Consider the following 18003-nt stretch of genomic DNA (forward strand, 5'->3'; position numbering starts at 1 on the left):
CCAGACACACGGTGCGCCACTAGTAACGAATTTTTTTTTTTATTATTTTTCCAAACATACTAATGGCGCACTAGGGCATAGAGCGCCATTAGTAGTTCTAACTAGTAATGGCGCACCAGCCTCATAGTGCGCCACTATTATTATTTTTTGCAAAACTACTAATGGCGCATCAGGGCACAGTGCGCCATTAGTTTTTTTTTGCAAAACTAGTAATGGAGCACCACCAGCAGGTGCGCCATTAGTAACCAGGGTTACTAATATGAAAACGTGGAAGGCTCCGTCTCCTCCCTTTCCCAGTCCAGTTCTGTCCTCCTCCCCCTTCTGTTTTGCTCGCCAGCAGCCGGCAGCTAGGCGGTTGCTCTCCCATCCTCCCCAATCCTCCCCTCGATCTCGTCGGAGCGGGCGGAGACCGGGCCGCGGCGATGACGGTGATCGACATCCTCACGCGGGTGGACGTCATCTGCCAGAAGTACGACAAGTACGACGCCGAGAAGCTCAACGGCGCCAACGTCGCCGGCGAGGACCCCTTCGCCCGCCTCTATGGCTCCATCGACGCCGAGATCTCCTAGTGCGTCGAGGTACCCCGCGCCTGCTCTCGCTCCCCCCGCTCTCCCTCGGCCGGCCGCGCGCCGCCCCTCGCGGCGATCTGAATCTGACCAGTCTGCTGCTGCAGAAAGCGGAGGCGGCGAGGCAGGAGAAGAACCGGGCCACGGTCGTTGCGCTCAACACCGAGATCCGCCGCACCAAGGCCAAGCTCCTCGAGGAGGACCTGTCCAAGCTGCAGCGCCTCGCGCTCAAGAAGGTTCGTCCGATCATCTCTTAGCTGACCCGCTAGATCTGCTTCTTCTGTGGCCGCTAGGACTTGCTTATGCCCATGTTGTCTAATAGCAGTAGAAGAGGCTAGCTTGCCTCGAAGGAGGAGACTGCCTAAATTTAAGATGCGCGGTTGTTCAATGTCAACGGAAAAAAATGAAGCAATTTCTGTGTCGGTGAGGTGATTTGCTGGATCACCTGGTGCAGTTTGGGATCGGCGGGACTGGTATTTTTTGCAGAATTTGCTGGGAAAGTATGTTTATGATTTCATAGGGTTTTGTAGGACGATGATTATGTGCTGATTATACAGCTCGAATTCTAATATAATCATATGTAGGAGAAATTGAGTGTCTTTTATGTTGCAATGTACTTCCATTTGGCTGTTGGCATAGATGGTGTATAGGATTATTTACATCAATGCCCACTTCTTTTGCATAAAATCAGTGTAAACCATATGGAGTCTTACCGTTATGTTCTGCTGCTTGCATTTTCTTTCAAATGCATATCTATTTATTTGAACTAGACAAGCGTGCTATTGTTGATATCAAACAATTCAATCTATTGCTGCTGTTGTCTTGGAGCTTAAGTACTCCTTACCTTGTCCCATCCTTTTTTTGTTCAACTTAGCATTTCAGTACCATTGAGTATTGACTTGATATGCATATTAGCTGCATATTGAGTTTGGTAACATGCTTTCCTTGGTCATGCATATCTCTGCGCTATCATATGGGAGGATATGCATCAGCAGTTGAGTACTGAGCGTATGACTAAAATTAAGCTTGTTGTTTTATATAAATGTTCATCTAGTTGCTGTGAGTGTATCCTCATCTTAAGGCTAACATTGTTCTGTGCCAAATTAGGCCAATTTCAATTTCCATGTGCACATGTTCCTTCATTGTTTTAGCACACAACTCTGCTTTCTGTATTAGCATTAGATGGACAAAATATGTTGCCATTATAAATTTGAATTGAACATGCATTCCGCCATGCATAAAGTTGGTTGAGCAATGTACATTGTGTCTGTTTCCTCATCATCTCTGGCCTGGCTTGTTAGATGCCCTTCTTAAATTTACTCTTATCCTCTTGAGGGTCACGAGCTAAACCTTTTAGTTTTCTCTTACCACGACACACAAAGATGGAAACTTTGATGATGAATACTTTAAGGGGACTGAAGAATCAAATAAATTTCGGCAGGAATATGAGATGCATAGAATGAAGCAGGTAAAGTTTTGATTCACCAATCTAATGTTTTTCTTCTGTTTGTTTTGTGCTTCCACTGGATACTAACCAGACCTGCTTTTTGCAATGGTATTCTGCAGGATGAAGGTTTGGATGTTATTGGTGAAGGGCTGGCAACTCTGAAGAACATGGCATCGGATATGAATGAGGTTGCGTCACGTGCTTGTTTTCTAGTTATACGCTGATTATGTGTACCATACTAATTGTTGTGATCATCAGGAATTGGATAGGCAAGTTCCCTTGATGGATGAAATGGATGACAAGGTCAGTTTGCTGGCCACCGTCATTTTTGATATTTCTTCTGACAGGCGTCTCGGCAATGCTTAATGTCTGATAAAACGATAAATGCAGGTGGATAGAGCCAATGCAGATCTGAAGAATACCAACGTGAGGCTATAGCAGACCATTCTTCAGGTAAAAGTTCACTCTTCTCCCTGTATCATACTTGGTATCGCCGCCTACCTTTACAAGTAAGTAATTTCCTTTGCCAAGCAACCACTCCGGTGGACATTCTCCTTCACTTCATTAACTAGCCTGAATTTGGACCAGCCGCTGAATGAAAGATCTAGTATTACCCCATATTCTTTACTCGCTTGCTTGATGGTTACCACATCCGTCTTGTTTAAATCACACTGCCCTGTTTGAACTCTCTAATTCTTTTGCTCCATGCGATTTTCTTGTGTCGCAGTGTGCTCAAGAAGTGAGTGAGGTGCAACGATGTGCTCATGTCGCGGTCGGTGGTGGTCTTGCATTGGCTCCTCTACTTATCATGTCCTGCTGTGATAGGCTTCAACATGTGCCACGAGTAATTCGTTTCGTCTCATCTGTGTAATATCATGGTGTTGTTAGATTATTATTTTGCTTGTTGATGAAGCAGTGATGATTATATGTGTGTTGGCCTGATGGATGTCTGATTGTATGTATATTCGGGAGTAAATTGCTTAGTAAGAGTACAAACATCATTCTTTTGTTCTAAACCTGGCCATGTATATTTGCCTTCCCTGGGGACTTTCTTTGAGTGGCATAAAGAAGTCACAGATCACAGTTAGGCCCTGAGTGTCGTGTTGGCTCCACCGGCATGGATACAAATCCAAAGGCTAAACCTGTGTTTCTTCCAACATAAAAGTGTTGCCTACATACGTGTGATTGTTGTATTATACTATGACTAGAACAATGCCCGTGTATTCTATGGGCAGAAGACGAGGAATTCCCTAGCAGACTTAAGTTTTAAATATCAGAAAAGAAAAGAAAATCCCTAATATACATACTAATGGCGCATCACCCCAACGTGCGCCATTAGTATGCCAAAGGATACTAATGGCGCATCACCCCGCAGTGCGCCATTAGTATGGCAAAGCACATGGGTATATACGGCCCTCTGGGAGGCATACTAATGGCGCACCGTGGCCTATACTAATGGCGCACTGCCTGGTGCACCATTAGTATACCAGATACTAATGGCGCACCCGCGGTGCGCCATTAGTAAAAAATACTAGTGGCGTGGTGCTAGTGGCGCACCAGTAGTGCACCATTAGTAGGCAAAACTGGTGCGCCACTAGTAAGCCTTTTTCTAGTAGTGTGCCGGTAGTCTCCTTCTTCGTGTTAACCTTGCATATTATGAGAGAAAAGGCATTAGATTACTCCAGAAAGCACTATTAAGCATAAAAACATTGTAAATAACTGTAAGAAAACATGATGCAAAATGGACTTATCAGCGGGACCAACCCGGCATAGATGTTGTGGAGGAAGAAGGGGTACACGGAGTACGCCAGGTCGCTCCGCGCATGAGAGCCTGGCCAGATCTTGGTTTCCCGCCCTTCGTTTCCCTCGTCGGCTATCAGTGGGAGCACCAGGCCTAGGTCCTCGTCCTTGACGATTGAGGGGGGCCAGATCACCGGCCCCATGGAAGATGAGCTCGCGTCGGGAGCCGTAGACTTTGCATTCTTGCTGCCCGACGTTATCGGAAGTAGCGGCTGCGAGCGAGATGAGGAAGGAGCCGCGCCTGAGATTGGATCTGGAGGAACCTCGCGCGAGAGAAAGGGGGGCACAGCAAGATGGATGCAAGGAGGAGAAGGAAGCAATGATGGCCCCATGGCATCTGCCAGGCTTTATGTCAGCCAGGGCAGTTGCCGAGGTATTATGGGGAAGTGGGGGCGTCCCGTGCCCTTGCGCACGCCAGGCGTCAAGCCTGGCCCGCAGGAGGTTGGGGCCCATGTTGCTTCTCCCCCTCTCTTTCCCTTCACCACAAGTGCAGTCATGCGCACTGCAGGCCGAGGGCTACTGTTGGGCCCGTGGGACTGGGGGTACCCAGGGCCGTCTGCTTGCAGCCCATCGTGTGGCGTCATCATAGGGCCTAGCGTGGCCCAGCTTCAAGACTTCATGAGCAAGACCCTCGCGAAGGCCCCCGCCCCGCGAGGCGAGCATTAGCAAGGGTCATCAAGAGCTCCTGAGGGCCTCACGCGGGGCGGTCTCCCGAGGCTGCCTCCCGAGGCCCCTCACGGGGCGGATATCTCTAGGCTCGCCACCCCGCCTCGCGATGCACGTGGGTGACACGAGCCACGACGAGCGGAGCCAGAAGACTGCCAGCGGGCACGGATAAGGACACTTTCTTGTTTCGTGCTAAGGGAACAACGACAGCGCTAAGGTTCCCGAAGCAATCCCCAAAGGTTGCCATTCTGGTGCAAGAAGACTAGGACAGTGGCCTCACCTGGACGAAGGTCATCGTCGAGCCCACCTGTGCATCATGGACTAAAGCTTTTGCAGGTGAAGACCACCTTTTGTTAGGATAAGTTGTACTCCTGTCCCCCTTCAAAATTGGTGGTTATGGCATCCCTTCCCACCTAGAGTTTTCGGGGGAAGAGGACCAAGGATAGGCTAGCCCTCACCGTAGAGGAGATCGAACCCTGGGATCCCCGAGGTCGAGTCCTGAGCCCTCCTGAGGCAGTTCATCCTTGTAGTCCCATACTCATCCTCCCTCGCGAGGCAATCCACACCAAGCAGGAGTAGGGTCTTACACTGCAAGGTGGCCCGAACCTGGGTAAATCTTCATGTTCGTGTTCTTCTTCCTTTACGCTCGAGTACGCCGGAGCGTCACCGCGAGGTAGTGGGTAGGAGCAAGAGCCTAGTGGAGTTCTTCGAGCACACCCCAGAGTTCAAACCTTCCTTGGGTCCCCGGAGCCCCGATTCCGACACCGGCCTGAAGACGTCAGATCAAACTCCTAGGCTCCATTAGCGGCCAAGGATCCCAGCGCAAACGACCTCGGGCGATCTCACCCCAACTCTTGTTCTGGACTTTTGTACGACCCTTGTTTGTGCTACTACGTCGGATCTAGAGCCGACCCTCGCACGGGATCCGGAGTCAGCCTTGGATCCCCTCCATATATATCATAGAATCGCCAAGCTATATACCAGACATCCTTTAGATCAATGTTGTGTACGGCCAGGCTATGGATTCCGAAGATCTGTCACACCTAAACGACATGCTCGATTGGATCCAGCGCATATCCATCTCAGATGACAAGACCTCATTCTATGACAAGATCGGCTTTAAAGCCGACGATAGGGAAATTTACATCCCACCCACCACCCACCTAGTCGCAACTATCAATGACATTACCAACATGCTTGACTACGGCGAGGCCTCGGATATGGAAAATTCCGATGGCCCCGCGGACAACACTTCGCCACTAGTAAAGACTGGCAAGTGGACCGCAACGTCTATTTATGACATATACATGGTCGACAGCCCCAACGCCCCTCCATGATGCGGGCCTAGGCATAGAAGGGGTGCCAACGGGGAGCCCAGCGGAAATAATGCCTCTGCCGAAAACGGTGACGCAGCAACTGGCAATAACAATAACCTCCGTGGGGACTTTCAAGCCTCCCCAGCACGAAACAACGGGCATGAGGATAATCCCGAGAACCCTAATCCCGCTGACCTCTTTGAGGGAGCCGGAGACAACTACATGCCAGAGTCCGAGGAGGATGAGAGCCTCAATATCCTCGCCGAGGACCCTTTCGAATAGGAACCCTTCCGGCGGCGCCTTCTTGCCACCGCCCGCAGTATGAAGCGCAAGCAGCAAAAGCTGCAAGCTAATGCTGATGCGCAGAACGAGAAGTGGGTCGAAGTCCTTTCGGCCGAGCAAGATCTTGAAAACCGACATCGCAATGCACATAAATCTTACCCTCGCCGATGTTTACTGTTGGAGTTCGGAGATGAAGTGTCCACAGAGACATCAGATCGACCCCCTAGAGGTCGAGACACACCGGTACGGGACAATACAAATACCTGACCACCCCCTCATCATCATGGCAGGGACTCCGTGGACTACCTAGATCTGCATGATGCTCGATGTCACATTGAGGCAAACCGAGCGCCTCCTTGGCCCATCTATGGGACACGAGAATGCGTGCTAGCTAGGATGGACGATTACGAAGCCTGGCTAGACAGGAACGGCCGCGCCTGGATTCATACATACACAAGGCTCTCCCCCGAGCCCTTACGTGGTACTGTTCGGTCCCGAAGTCCAGCCCACCCGATCAGTTTTACACACAGGGTAATGGAACATCAGTCCCCAGAAGGGTTTAAACCCATCAATATACAATCTTATGATGGAACAACGGACCCATCAGCATGGATTGAAGACTTCCTGCTTCACATCCACATGGCAAATGGAGACGACCTCCACACCATCAAGTACTTGCCGCTCAAGCTAAAGGGGCCGGCAAGGCATTGGCTGAATAGCCTCCCCTTAATCTATTGGAAGTTGAGGAGCCCTTGAGGACGCCTTTAGAGCAAAATTTCAGGACACTTATGTCCGGCCACCGGATGCCGATGACCTCAGGCGCGTTATTCTATAGTCAGGTGAGTCGACTCAGAAATTCTGCAATCGGTCCCTCACTAAGAGGAACCAGATCATCGATTGTTCTGGCACCAGGCCATTGCAGCATTCAGAAATTACAAACGCAACGACTGGCTGACCCGCCAGCTCAGCCAAGGCAGGCCGAGAACTATGGCTAACCTCATCGCTCTTATGACCCGCTTTTGCCCTGGAGAAGATAGCTGGCTAGCCCATAACACCCATAATGATGAGGCGTGCACCTCGGAGATGCGCGACGCCAACGGGAATCCTCGGCATAACAAAAACAAAAACAAGCATAAGAACGGGCGGCTGCAACATAGAGGATGTCGCAGTCAATGCAGGGTTCACCGGACCTAGATCGGGGTAGAAGGCAAGCCCTTTAAAGGGAACAAGAATGGACCCATCCAGTTGGACAAAATCCTTGATAGGCCGTGCCAAATCCATGGCACATCGGCCAAGCCTGCAATGCACACCAATACGAATTGTTGGGTCTTCAACCAAGTAGGCAAAATTACGACCAAGGGGCTGGATAAACCCCAACGCCGCAAAGACGACGAGGATGAATCTCGGGGGCCTAATAATAGAGGCTAGAAGAAGTTTCCTAATGAGGTGACTGAGGTCAACATCATCTCACCACCCACATACCTAAAAGGGAGAGGAAACGAGCGCTCCGGGACGTCTATGCGCTAGAGCCAGTTACCCTGAAGTTCAACCCATGGTTGGCTCATCCGATCACTTTCGACAAACACGACCATTTTAACCAGCATCAGGCACCCTGGATCGGCCGCACTAGTCCTAGACCCAATTGTCGATGGTGATTGTTGGGGATATAACCCCAGGATGTAACTGTTGGAAATATGCCCTAGAGGCAATAATAAATGGTTATTATTATATTTCTTTGTTCATGGTAATTGTCTATTGTTCATGCTATAATTGTGTTATCCGGAAATCGTAATGCATGTGTGAATACATAGACCACAACGTGTCCCTGGTAAGCCTCTAGTTGACTAGCTCGTTGATCAACAGATAGTCATGGTTTCCTGACTATGGACATTGGATGTCATTGATAACGGGATCACATCATTAGGAGAATGATGTGATGGACAAGACCCAATCCTAAGCATAGCTCAAAGATCGTGTAGTTCGTTTGCTAGAGTTTTTCCAATGTCAAGTATCTTCTCCTTAGACCATGAGATCATGCAACTCCCGGATACCGTAGGAGTACTTTGGGTGTGCCAAACGTCACAACGTAACTGGGTGACTATAAAGGTACACTACGGGTATCTCCAAAAGTGTCTGTTGGGTTGGCACGGATCGAGACTGGGATTTGTCACTCCGTATGACGGAGAGGTATCTCTGGGCCCACTCGGTAATGCATCATCATAATGAGCTCAATGTGACTAAGGAGTTAGTCACGGGATCATGCATTGCGGTACGAGTAAAGAGACTTGCCGGTAACGAGATTGAACAAGGTTTTGGGATACCGACGATCGAATCTCGGGCAAGTAACATACCGATTGACAAAGGGAATTGTATACGGGATTGATTGAATCCTCGACATCGTGGTTCATCCGATGAGATCATCGTGGAACATGTGGGAGCCAACATGGGTATCCAGATCCCGCTGTTGGTTATTGACTGGAGAGGCGTCTCGGTCATGTCTGCCTGTCTCCCGAACCCGTAGGGTCTACACACTTAAGGTTCGGTGACGCTAGGGTTGTAGAGATATGAGTATGCGGAAACCCGAAAGTTGTTCGGAGTCCCGGATGAGATCCCGGACGTCACGAGGAGTTTCGGAATGGTCCGAAGGTGAAGAATTATATATAGGAAGTCAAGTATCGGCCACCGGGAAAGTTTCGGGGGTCACCGGTATTGTACCGGGACCACCGGAAGGGTCCCGGGGGTCCACCGGGTGGGGCCACCTATCCCGGAGGGCCCCATGGGCTGAAGTGGGAAGCGAACCAGCCCTTAGTGGGCTGGGGCACCCCCCATGGGCCTCCCGCCTGCGCCTAGGGTTGGAAACCCTAGGGTGGGGGGGCGCCCCACTTGCCTTGGGGGGCAAGTCTCCCCCCTGGCCGCCGCCCCCCATGTAGATGGGTTCCAGGCCGGCGCCCCCCATTCCCAGGGGGCCTATATAAAGGGGGGAGGGAGGGCAGCAGTACTACAGCCTTTGGCGCCTCCCTCCTCCCATGCAACACCTCTCCCTCTCTCAGAAGCTCGGCGAAGCCCTGCCGAGATCCCGCTACATCCACCACCAGGCCGTCGTGCTGCTGGATCTCCATCAACCTCTCCTTTCCCCTTGCTGGATCAAGAAGGAGGAGACGTCGCTGCTCCGTACGTGTGTTGAACGCGGAGGTGCCGTCCGTTCGGCACTCGGTCATCGGTGATTTGGATCACGGCGAGTACGACTCCATCAACCCCGTTCATTGGAACGCTTCCGCTCGCGATCTACAAGGGTATGTAGATGCACTCCTTTCCCCTCGTTGCTAGTATACTCCATAGATGGATCTTGGTGATGCATAGGAAATTTTAAAATTCTACTACGATCCCCAACAGTAACCCGCCAGGCAATGGGCCGAGTTACATAATTGGTGAGTCAAGATTACAAGAATCGTGTGAACCACCGTGGAGCAGGCTGAAGATTTAGCAGAGGCCTTTCCCCATGGGCCGGCTTAAGGTCCAGCATGAAGATGGCGAGTCACGAGCCAGGAATATGAATTGCCTTAGGTTTCCTTTCCTGGGCGAGTTAGAGATGTATTCAGTCACGAGTCTAATACAGACCCGGACTCTTGTAAGCCCAAGGCCACCACCTGTATATAAAGGCGAGCCCCTGAGGCAGATAGATTAGGTTACAATCAATCAGGTACTAGGTCTAGTGATTCCGCTCGCTTGTAATCGATACTCGAGCAATAAGTAGAAAAGCAGGAGTAGGCTTTTTCATCCACCGTGAGGGGCCGAACCTGGGTAAATCGTGTCTCTCGTCCCGCTCAACCCCAACAAGTTAATCACCGTTGTGATTGCCTCATGCTTAAGTCCTATGCCTAGGACATCTGCCATGACAAAACCACGACAGTTGGCGCCCACCGAGGGGCCTCAGCACGGTGGTTTTGGTTCTTGAAGGGCACTTTCCCAGAGCTCGAGGGATACGTTGTTGGCAGGATGAGTAAGAGCCACTGTGGCAAGCTTTACATCAATGACGCTGGCTGGGCCCCCGAGGCTGATTCAATCTAGTAGGGGTACCGGGTCCCCTTCGACGGAATTCAAATCTTCATCGGCCAGATCGGCGGGTCTGAACCTGAGCCGACCATCTGCACCGACCTTGTCGAGCCGACTCGGCGCGCGCAACCCGCCCGATCTCAAGCCGCCCCAAGCATGTCTTCGTTGGATTCACACGGGGCGTGGAAAGTCTAGAAGATTAAGAGTCCGAAGGAGAGACTCTCATCTACTCAGATGGGTAGTCCTTGACCGGAGAGATGGAATCAATCCCGGCTTGAAAACGGCAGGCTTGGGGGATGTTCCGATGGTGACAGTATTCCGGACCCCTACGAGCCGCTACACCCAGCCGCCGTTTACATGGAAGGCACGGCGCCAGTTCTAAACTCAACATCCATGGGAGCAGCAAGCAATGTGAACCCATCTAGGGCGGATCCTGGATCGTCCGGCTCAACAGTACCGCTGGCTCAGGCCCTGTCCAAGTTAACTGCTACCCTGATGACCTTGCTGGGGACAGAGGTTACTATGGAAAACCAGCCAAAGCATAATGTGGAAATAGCAAAGCTGCAGGATCAGATGACCAAGGCCCAGGAGGATCTTAACAGTGAGAACAATCGGATAGCTACGCTGCAAGCTCAGATCAATGCAGAAAGAGAGCGTTTACAGACAGAGGCTTGGTGACTAAGTCTTAACCAGAATGCTTCGGATGCAGTTAACCAAAGGCGATATCAGAGTCGCATGCTGCCGGATTATGCGCCTACATGTTTTTTTGACACACCTGGGACAGGTGTGGGAACTCCAGGAGCGCCAGTTATACCCCAGTTACACCTGGGAAAGAGTCGATCCCAGACCCTCGTCTTGGCCAGGCTCAACCTTTTTTCACACCGTCAGGTCACTTTTCTAACCCGGCGGATAACCTGGTGGCAGCCACAACCCGCCTGGCTGCAATCCCGGTTGTTGGTGATTCGCTAGTTGTCGTTGAAACCAGGAACACTATTGGGTTTTTCAGACTATGATGGCTCAATAGGCCAATTATTCCTACAGCCGGCACCGTGTGCATTCAACCCCGCTGCCGAGCCGGAGTTATAGCCGGCATGCTGAGTTGTCGACCGTGTCTAGCAGCACCTGGCATCGTCGTAACCTGCCAAATTGGGACTGGGATGGATCCCAAATAGGAAAGAGCGCTCATCGAGTTCATTCGTGAGAATTGGGACATCTTTGGATGGAAACCTTCTGACATGCCAGGTGTACAGAGAGAATTCGCTGAGCATCACCTTAATATTGATCCTAACATGAAGCCTGTTCGACAGTTCCTCCGTTGTTTTAACGAGGAGAGGCGGAAAGCTATTGGAGGAGAAGTCGTCTGGCTCTTGGCGGCTGGTTTTATCATTGAAGTTTTTCATCCTCAGTGGTTGGCTAACCCGGTGTTTGCACCCAAGAAGAACAACACTTGGCGTATGTGTGTTGATTATACAGATCATAACAAGGCTTGTCCAGCTGATCCGTTTGCTCTCCCCCGTATCGATCAAATCATTGATGCAACGGCGGGTTGTGAGAGTTTATGTTTCTTGGATGCTTATTCTGGTTATCATCGGATCAAAATAGCAGTGGAAGACCAAGAGAAGATGTCTTTTATCATACCTTTTGGAGCTTTCTGCTATGTCTGTATGCCCTTTGGGCTTAAGAGTGCGCAGGCGACTTATCAACGATGTGTTCAGAATTGCCTTCATGGACAGATTGGACGCATCTTTGATGCTTATGTTGATGACATTGTGATCAAATCCAGGAAGAAGGAATCTTTACTTGAGGACTTGAAGGAAACTTTCGATAACCTTCGAGTTTACAAAATGATGCTTAACCCGGAAAGTTTGTTTTTGGTGTACGTGTAGGAAAGTTGTTGGGTTTTCTAGTCTTAGAGAGGGGCATTGAAGCTAACCTGGAGAATATTAAGGTTGTGACTTCTTCGTCTAAGCCGGCATGTGTCACTGACGTGCAGAGATTAGTGGGTCGAATTGCAGCTCTGAGTTGGTTTATAAGCTACCTGGGAGAGAAGGCAGTCCCTTTGTACCAGATGATGAAGAAGACAGATAATTTTGTCTAATGCAAGGCTGCCGACGAGGCCTTTGAAGCACTTGATAAGCAGTTGGCTGAGCCGCCTGTCTTAGCTGTTCCAACAAAAAAGAGCCTATGCTCCTGTACGTGGCAGCTAATAACAAGGGCGTTAGCGTTGCAATTGTGGTGGAGCACAAAGAGGCAGGGAAGGAATATCCAGTTCAACGGTCAGTTCATTACGTCAGCGAGGTTCTGACAAAGTCTAAACAGAGGTATCCACACTGGCAGAAGTTGGTCTTTGGGGTGTTCATGGCTACTCACAAGCTGAAGCATTATTTCCTTGAGCATCCAGTTACTGTGGTCAGTTCAGCTCCTCTAGGGGATATAACTCAAAATAGAGAGGCCACGGGCCGGGTTGCTAAGTGGGCAATCAAGTTAGGCCCACATAATCTCAAATATGTGCCATAGACTACCATTAAGTCTCAAGCTTTGGTGAATTTTATCAATGACTGGACAGAGTTGCAGACACCTGACGAGAAGCCAGATAATACTTACTGGATGATACACTTTGACAGGTTTAGGAAACTGGAAGGCTCGGGGGCTGGAGTTGTTATATCTTCCCCTCGAGATGATAAGTTTTGTTATGTTTTGCAGCTTATGTTTCCCTGTACTAACAATGCAGTTGAGTATGAAGCTTTGCTCCATGGGCTTTGCATGGCTAAGGAGATGAACTTCAGCCGGGTCATGTGCCTAGGCGACTCAGACCTGGTGGCTCAGCAAGTTTCACGGACGTGGAATTCTAAGGACCCACTCATTGCGGCTTATTGTCAGGAGGTGACTAACATTGCTGGACACTTCAAAGGTTATCAATTTGATCACATTAACCGGTGGCTTAATGAGGTGGTTGATGCTTTGTCACGGCTAGGTTCTCAGTGTAAGCCAATTCCTCCCAATGTGTTCCTTGATGTTTTGCATAGTCCCTCTATCAAGTTACCTTCAGAAGAAGACCTGGCTTTCCCTAACTCGGAGGGACGGCTGGTGGCGGCTCTACATGCTACCCTAGATTGGACAGTGCCATATTTGGCTTATTTGACTCGGGGTGAGCTTCCAGAGGATGAGCTTTTTGCACGCCAGATTTTCGTCATTCTAAGTCCATGACTATCATCAATGGCGAGTTACACCGATGCAGTGTGACTGGAGTGTTTCAGCGTTGTGTTTCTCCTTAGGAGGGCCGTGAAATTTTACAAGAAATCCACGCTGGTGATTGTGGTCAGCATGTCGGGTCAAGATCTCCGATGGCTAAAGCTTTTCCTCATGGTTTTTACTGGTTGACGGCTCATGCTGATGCAGAGGGCATAGTGCGCAAGTGCGATGGTTGCGAGAAATTCGCAAGACAAGTTCATGTGCCAGCTCAAGAATCAAGGATGATTCCAATTACTTGGCTGTTTGCAGTCTAGGGGATTGATATGGTTGGGTCGTTTAAAATGTCTAAGGGCAAGAAGACTCACCTATTGGTTGCTGTTGATAAGTTCACCAAGTGGGTTGAGGCAGAGCCAGTCAGCAATTATGAGGCTGATTGTTAAGAAGCTGATTCTTCGCTTTGGTTATCCTCGCAGTATTATTACTAATAATGGACACATTTGTCTAAAGGTTCTATGAAAGAGTTTTGTCAGAAAGAGCACATCAGGCTTGATGTTTCATCAGTTGCACATCCTTAGTCCAATGGTCAGGCAGAACAGGCTAACCAAGAGATCTTGAGAGGAATCAAGCCCGGTTGATGGTTCCTTTGAAATGGACACTGGGTTGTTGGGTAGAAGAGCTTCCTTCGGTTCTTTGGAGCATCAGGACCACCCCCAACAGATCAATGGGTTATACACCTTTCTTCATGGTTTATGTTGCTGAAGCAGTTCTCCCGAGCGGTATTCGTCATGACTCACCCAGAGTGGCGGCTTACGTGGAGACTGATAATGAGACGGTGCGTTAGGATGACTTGGATGCTCTGGAGGAAGAGCGGGATCTTGTGGCGGCTCGTTCAACAATATATCAGCAAGACCTACATTGCTATCACAGCCGTAGGGTTAGAAGCCGTACTTTTCAGAAGGGCAACTTAGTCCTCCATTTGATTCAAGATCAGATTGGGATGCATAAGCTTTCGCCTCCTTGGGATGGACCTTCTGTGGTCAGCAAGAACCTCAACAACAGGTCATACTACATCATTGACATACGTGACAACAAAGATTCACGCACATATGAGGAGGAGACCAACAGGCCCTGGAACATTGCTCATCTTCGTCCTTACTACACTTTAGCCACTCGCTCTCATCATTGCATATATCTTCATCAATGTGTATATCTGTAATGATCAACGTAATAAAGCTAGCATCCCCAAACTTTGGGGCCTCTGTTGTTTCAGCTCATATTTTCTGCGTCCGAGTCTTAATTAATTGATTATAAGGTCACTTGGGAGCTTTCAACTCACTGAGTTTAGCTTTAATACCCTCTTGATCAGCAAATAAAAGCCATTATAGGGGTTAAACCCGCCTATTTTCAACTTGCTACTCCAACAGTTGACCCGTCGTACTGTTGACAGTCAATCTATAAGACCCTGAACTTGTCAAGATTAAAACGGCGGTTTGTCACGTGAGAGCCGGATTACAGTTGCGAGGATAAACTCAACCGTCTTCTTGGTGCTACTCTACTATGTGACTCGCCGTAGTCTTGACAGTCAATCTATAATACCCTGAACTAGTCAAGGTTAAAATGGCGAGATATATCACGTGAGAGCCGGCTGACTGGAGAAACAGTTATTATACCAAAGCTTCTTTGAAGCAAGACTTGAGCCTTAAAAGCCAGTCTTTTCTGTCGAGCCTTAAAAGCCGACTTATTATATTATTTTGCATATTTGCAAATTTATTTCTTCTATGTTTGCAGGGATTACCAATATTTGATTTTTACAATGGCTATACGCCGTCGGGTTGTTAAAACTCTGGATTACAATTTGCGGGTTATAAGTTGCCATTGGTTAATAATGACTGGGTGTTTAAAGCTCCACATTTGCTTTTAAGCATACAAGGTTTTCGGATCTTAAGTCGCATACAGGAAAGCTGCCGAGTTATTTAACAACTATGGCGGATTAAGGGTATTGCATTCAATCAAAGGCAGATAATATTTTCAAGAAAAGTAATGGCACCCAAGACAGATTGTTTACATCCAAGGATTTTGCGATTAAACATAAGGTGCGTAATGGCACAGCGAGGAGGAGCAAATATTTTTCACTAAGCCTATTACAAGGCTTCAGTTGAGCCCAAAAATTTCAAGCCGAAGTTTTTCACGAGTTAAAATATTCCTTTAAGCCGGCCGATACATCGTCTGAGTTAGTTTCTTCCTGGTCAAACACCATGCTGCTACCTTCATGAAGATGTTCATGGATCATCCTGAGCCGGCTCTTCATCATTTCCGATATGAAGATAGTCCGCAGTCCAGTCGATGCCAGTTAAAGCTTCAAAGACTGCTTCATTGTTGATGCTAGAGGAAGGATCAAGATCAGGGGCAAAAGATTGCTTACGCCTTTGAGGTGTCAGATCTAGAACATCGAAAGAAGGCGACTTGATTCTCGTGTTATTACTGTGGTAAGCCGGCTGGTACTTGCTCAGATCGAGACTTTGGGCGAGTTGACACACCAGCGGTCGCATATCCCTGATACATTCGGCGTAATTCGCCTCACTAAAGACAGACCCGTCATCTTTATATTCGGGGAACCCGCCAGCCATCTCTTGAGGATCTATCTCTGATTGATAAGCCTTAGTGCGGCTTAACCCGGCCATTGCTCTTGCATGGACGGCTGACTTCTTAAGCTCTTCAATTTGATGAGGCATGGTGGACTTTTGATCTGGTACATCTTTAATAAGCCGAGATGCCTTTTTGCCATTGGAGACAGCAACAAGAGTGCAAAGGCTACCATCATATAATTTCTCTGTTAAAGAGTAGACAGCTTTGAGCTTCATCGGTATATTTTGGCCAAGGTTGGCACTCCTGGCACCTATTCACATTCAAAACAAGAGTCGCCAGGCGAGTTACCATAGCATTGAATACATTTTCAGGCGAGTTAATTTAATAATATTAAAAGGTTACTTTACAAAAGATGGTAGCAGTCATTTGTGAGATATGCTTCTATAAGCCGGCCAATTCTTTAGCCACCGACTTAAGCTGGTTTTCAACGTCCTCAACACGCTTCAACAAGGCAGCCGACCTTTATTTTTTCTAAGTCTTCTAAAGAAGACCTTAAGCTTGACTCTGCCTTGGCGCGTTCAGCTTGTTGAGTTTCAAGACTTTTCTTTAAGTCGGCCAAGTTTGACTTGCCCAGACTTAAAGCTTCCCGAAAGTTCAGATAAGAATTGGTTCAAACCAAGAAAGCAATATGAGCATACTAGTTCAGTGGTTGACGAAGATGTTATGGCAAATATATTCAAGTCCCAAACACATTGCAAGCAATGTCCTTGGCACTTGGGAGCTAATGTACATCGTTTCTTTCAAAAAAGAAGACCTGGCTCAGCATGTATAGTTAAGCCGGCCCTTGGGGGCTACAAAAAGGCTCTTTTAAGTGGTTAATATTCAAACACCCAGCTTATCATTGACATGATAACCCGGCCCTTGGGAGCTACACTTAGCTCTTATCTGCAATAATAAACCGGACTTATTTCATGGATATAAGTCGGTCCTTGGGGGATACCGGGCAAGTTTTTCTCAAGCCTTTATCATATTTAGTGTTTCATATAATCAAGACTTAGGGGGCTAATGGATGGATATATAAGTAGAGGGAGCGAAAATACCACATTTTTCTTTTCATCATGCTAACGAGACTGGCTTCCATGTCTCGACTGGTGGCCAAACGGCTTAAATAGCCAGAGTGTAATTCATCAGCACTAAAATGTTCAAAGTTGGACAACTCAAGCTTCAATTTGCCCTTATCAGTTAAGGGTATTTCCTCCTTAGTTGAGTGCTTAGTTAGCACTGTTGAAGCTTCGGGCGCGTTAAAAGCTGACCCAATGATGGCAGTATCATTAGTATCTTTATCAACTGTAGTCTCTTCAGCCAGCTTGGCAGGAGATGAAGTAGGACTTGGCGGGTTAGGGTTATCCGCCAGGTTAGTTTCAGCATCTATGGCTTCAGCAATTGTTGCCTCAGTTTGAGGAGGCGGGTCAGGATTGTTGTTGTGGTGCGATTCAGGATCTTGAGTATGAACTTAAAGGGGTATCAAAACTTGTTCTTCCGACTCAAGATTTTCGGGGGCCTCAGAAGAGTCGCAAGTCTTTCTCTTCTTGCTCTTGGCTTTGTCCATGTGATAAAAACTGGAAGGATAAGATGCGAATAAAAATGAGCTTAGATGCTGAGTTAAGTACAATCTTACCCTGTGTTTATGACCAAGGGGGGTAGTTGAGTCAAAGATGAGCCTCCCCAAGATGGGGATGACTCCTGATCATTTGAGTCCGACAGAGAAAGGGGTTGTCTGGTAAGGCCTGCTTTGGGAAAAGACAGAGTTGGGGTATGTGGCACCTCAGCATGTCGCTTGCGAGAAGGATTATGAGTTAACCCGGCCACCAGTTCTTCGGCGCCGCTACTCCGTGTTTGGCATCTTGCATCACATTGAGCCTTTTTCAAAACAAAGTTTGGGTCTAAATAAGCATTTGGGTGAGCAAATGGAACTTTCCGGAAGACCCGCCTGATTCTCTCTGGAGGTGGTGAGCCTGAGCCGGAAGAGATAGAAATTACCTCTGGATTGTCAGCCTAGCTTGATGCACCCTCATCCTGAGAGTAAGAAGTGTCA

The 18003-nt window shown here is 48.5% G+C and overlaps 1 protein-coding gene across 1 annotated transcript; it reads left to right on the forward strand.

Annotated features, from left to right (window-relative positions):
- The first annotated feature begins 259 nt into the window (after positions 1-259).
- Positions 260-3052, forward strand: LOC123055978 (uncharacterized). The gene is made up of 7 exons (XM_044479766.1): positions 260-578; positions 674-802; positions 1949-2034; positions 2133-2201; positions 2272-2316; positions 2404-2466; positions 2741-3052. Exons 1-6 carry the CDS (start codon positions 260-262, stop codon positions 2449-2451), a joined length of 696 nt encoding a protein of 231 aa, XP_044335701.1. The 3' UTR covers positions 2452-2466; positions 2741-3052.
- Positions 3053-18003: the final 14951 nt, after the last annotated feature.

This window comes from Triticum aestivum, chromosome 2D (genome assembly GCF_018294505.1).
Source record: "Triticum aestivum cultivar Chinese Spring chromosome 2D, IWGSC CS RefSeq v2.1, whole genome shotgun sequence".
Classification (NCBI taxonomy): Eukaryota; Viridiplantae; Streptophyta; class Magnoliopsida; order Poales; family Poaceae; genus Triticum; species Triticum aestivum.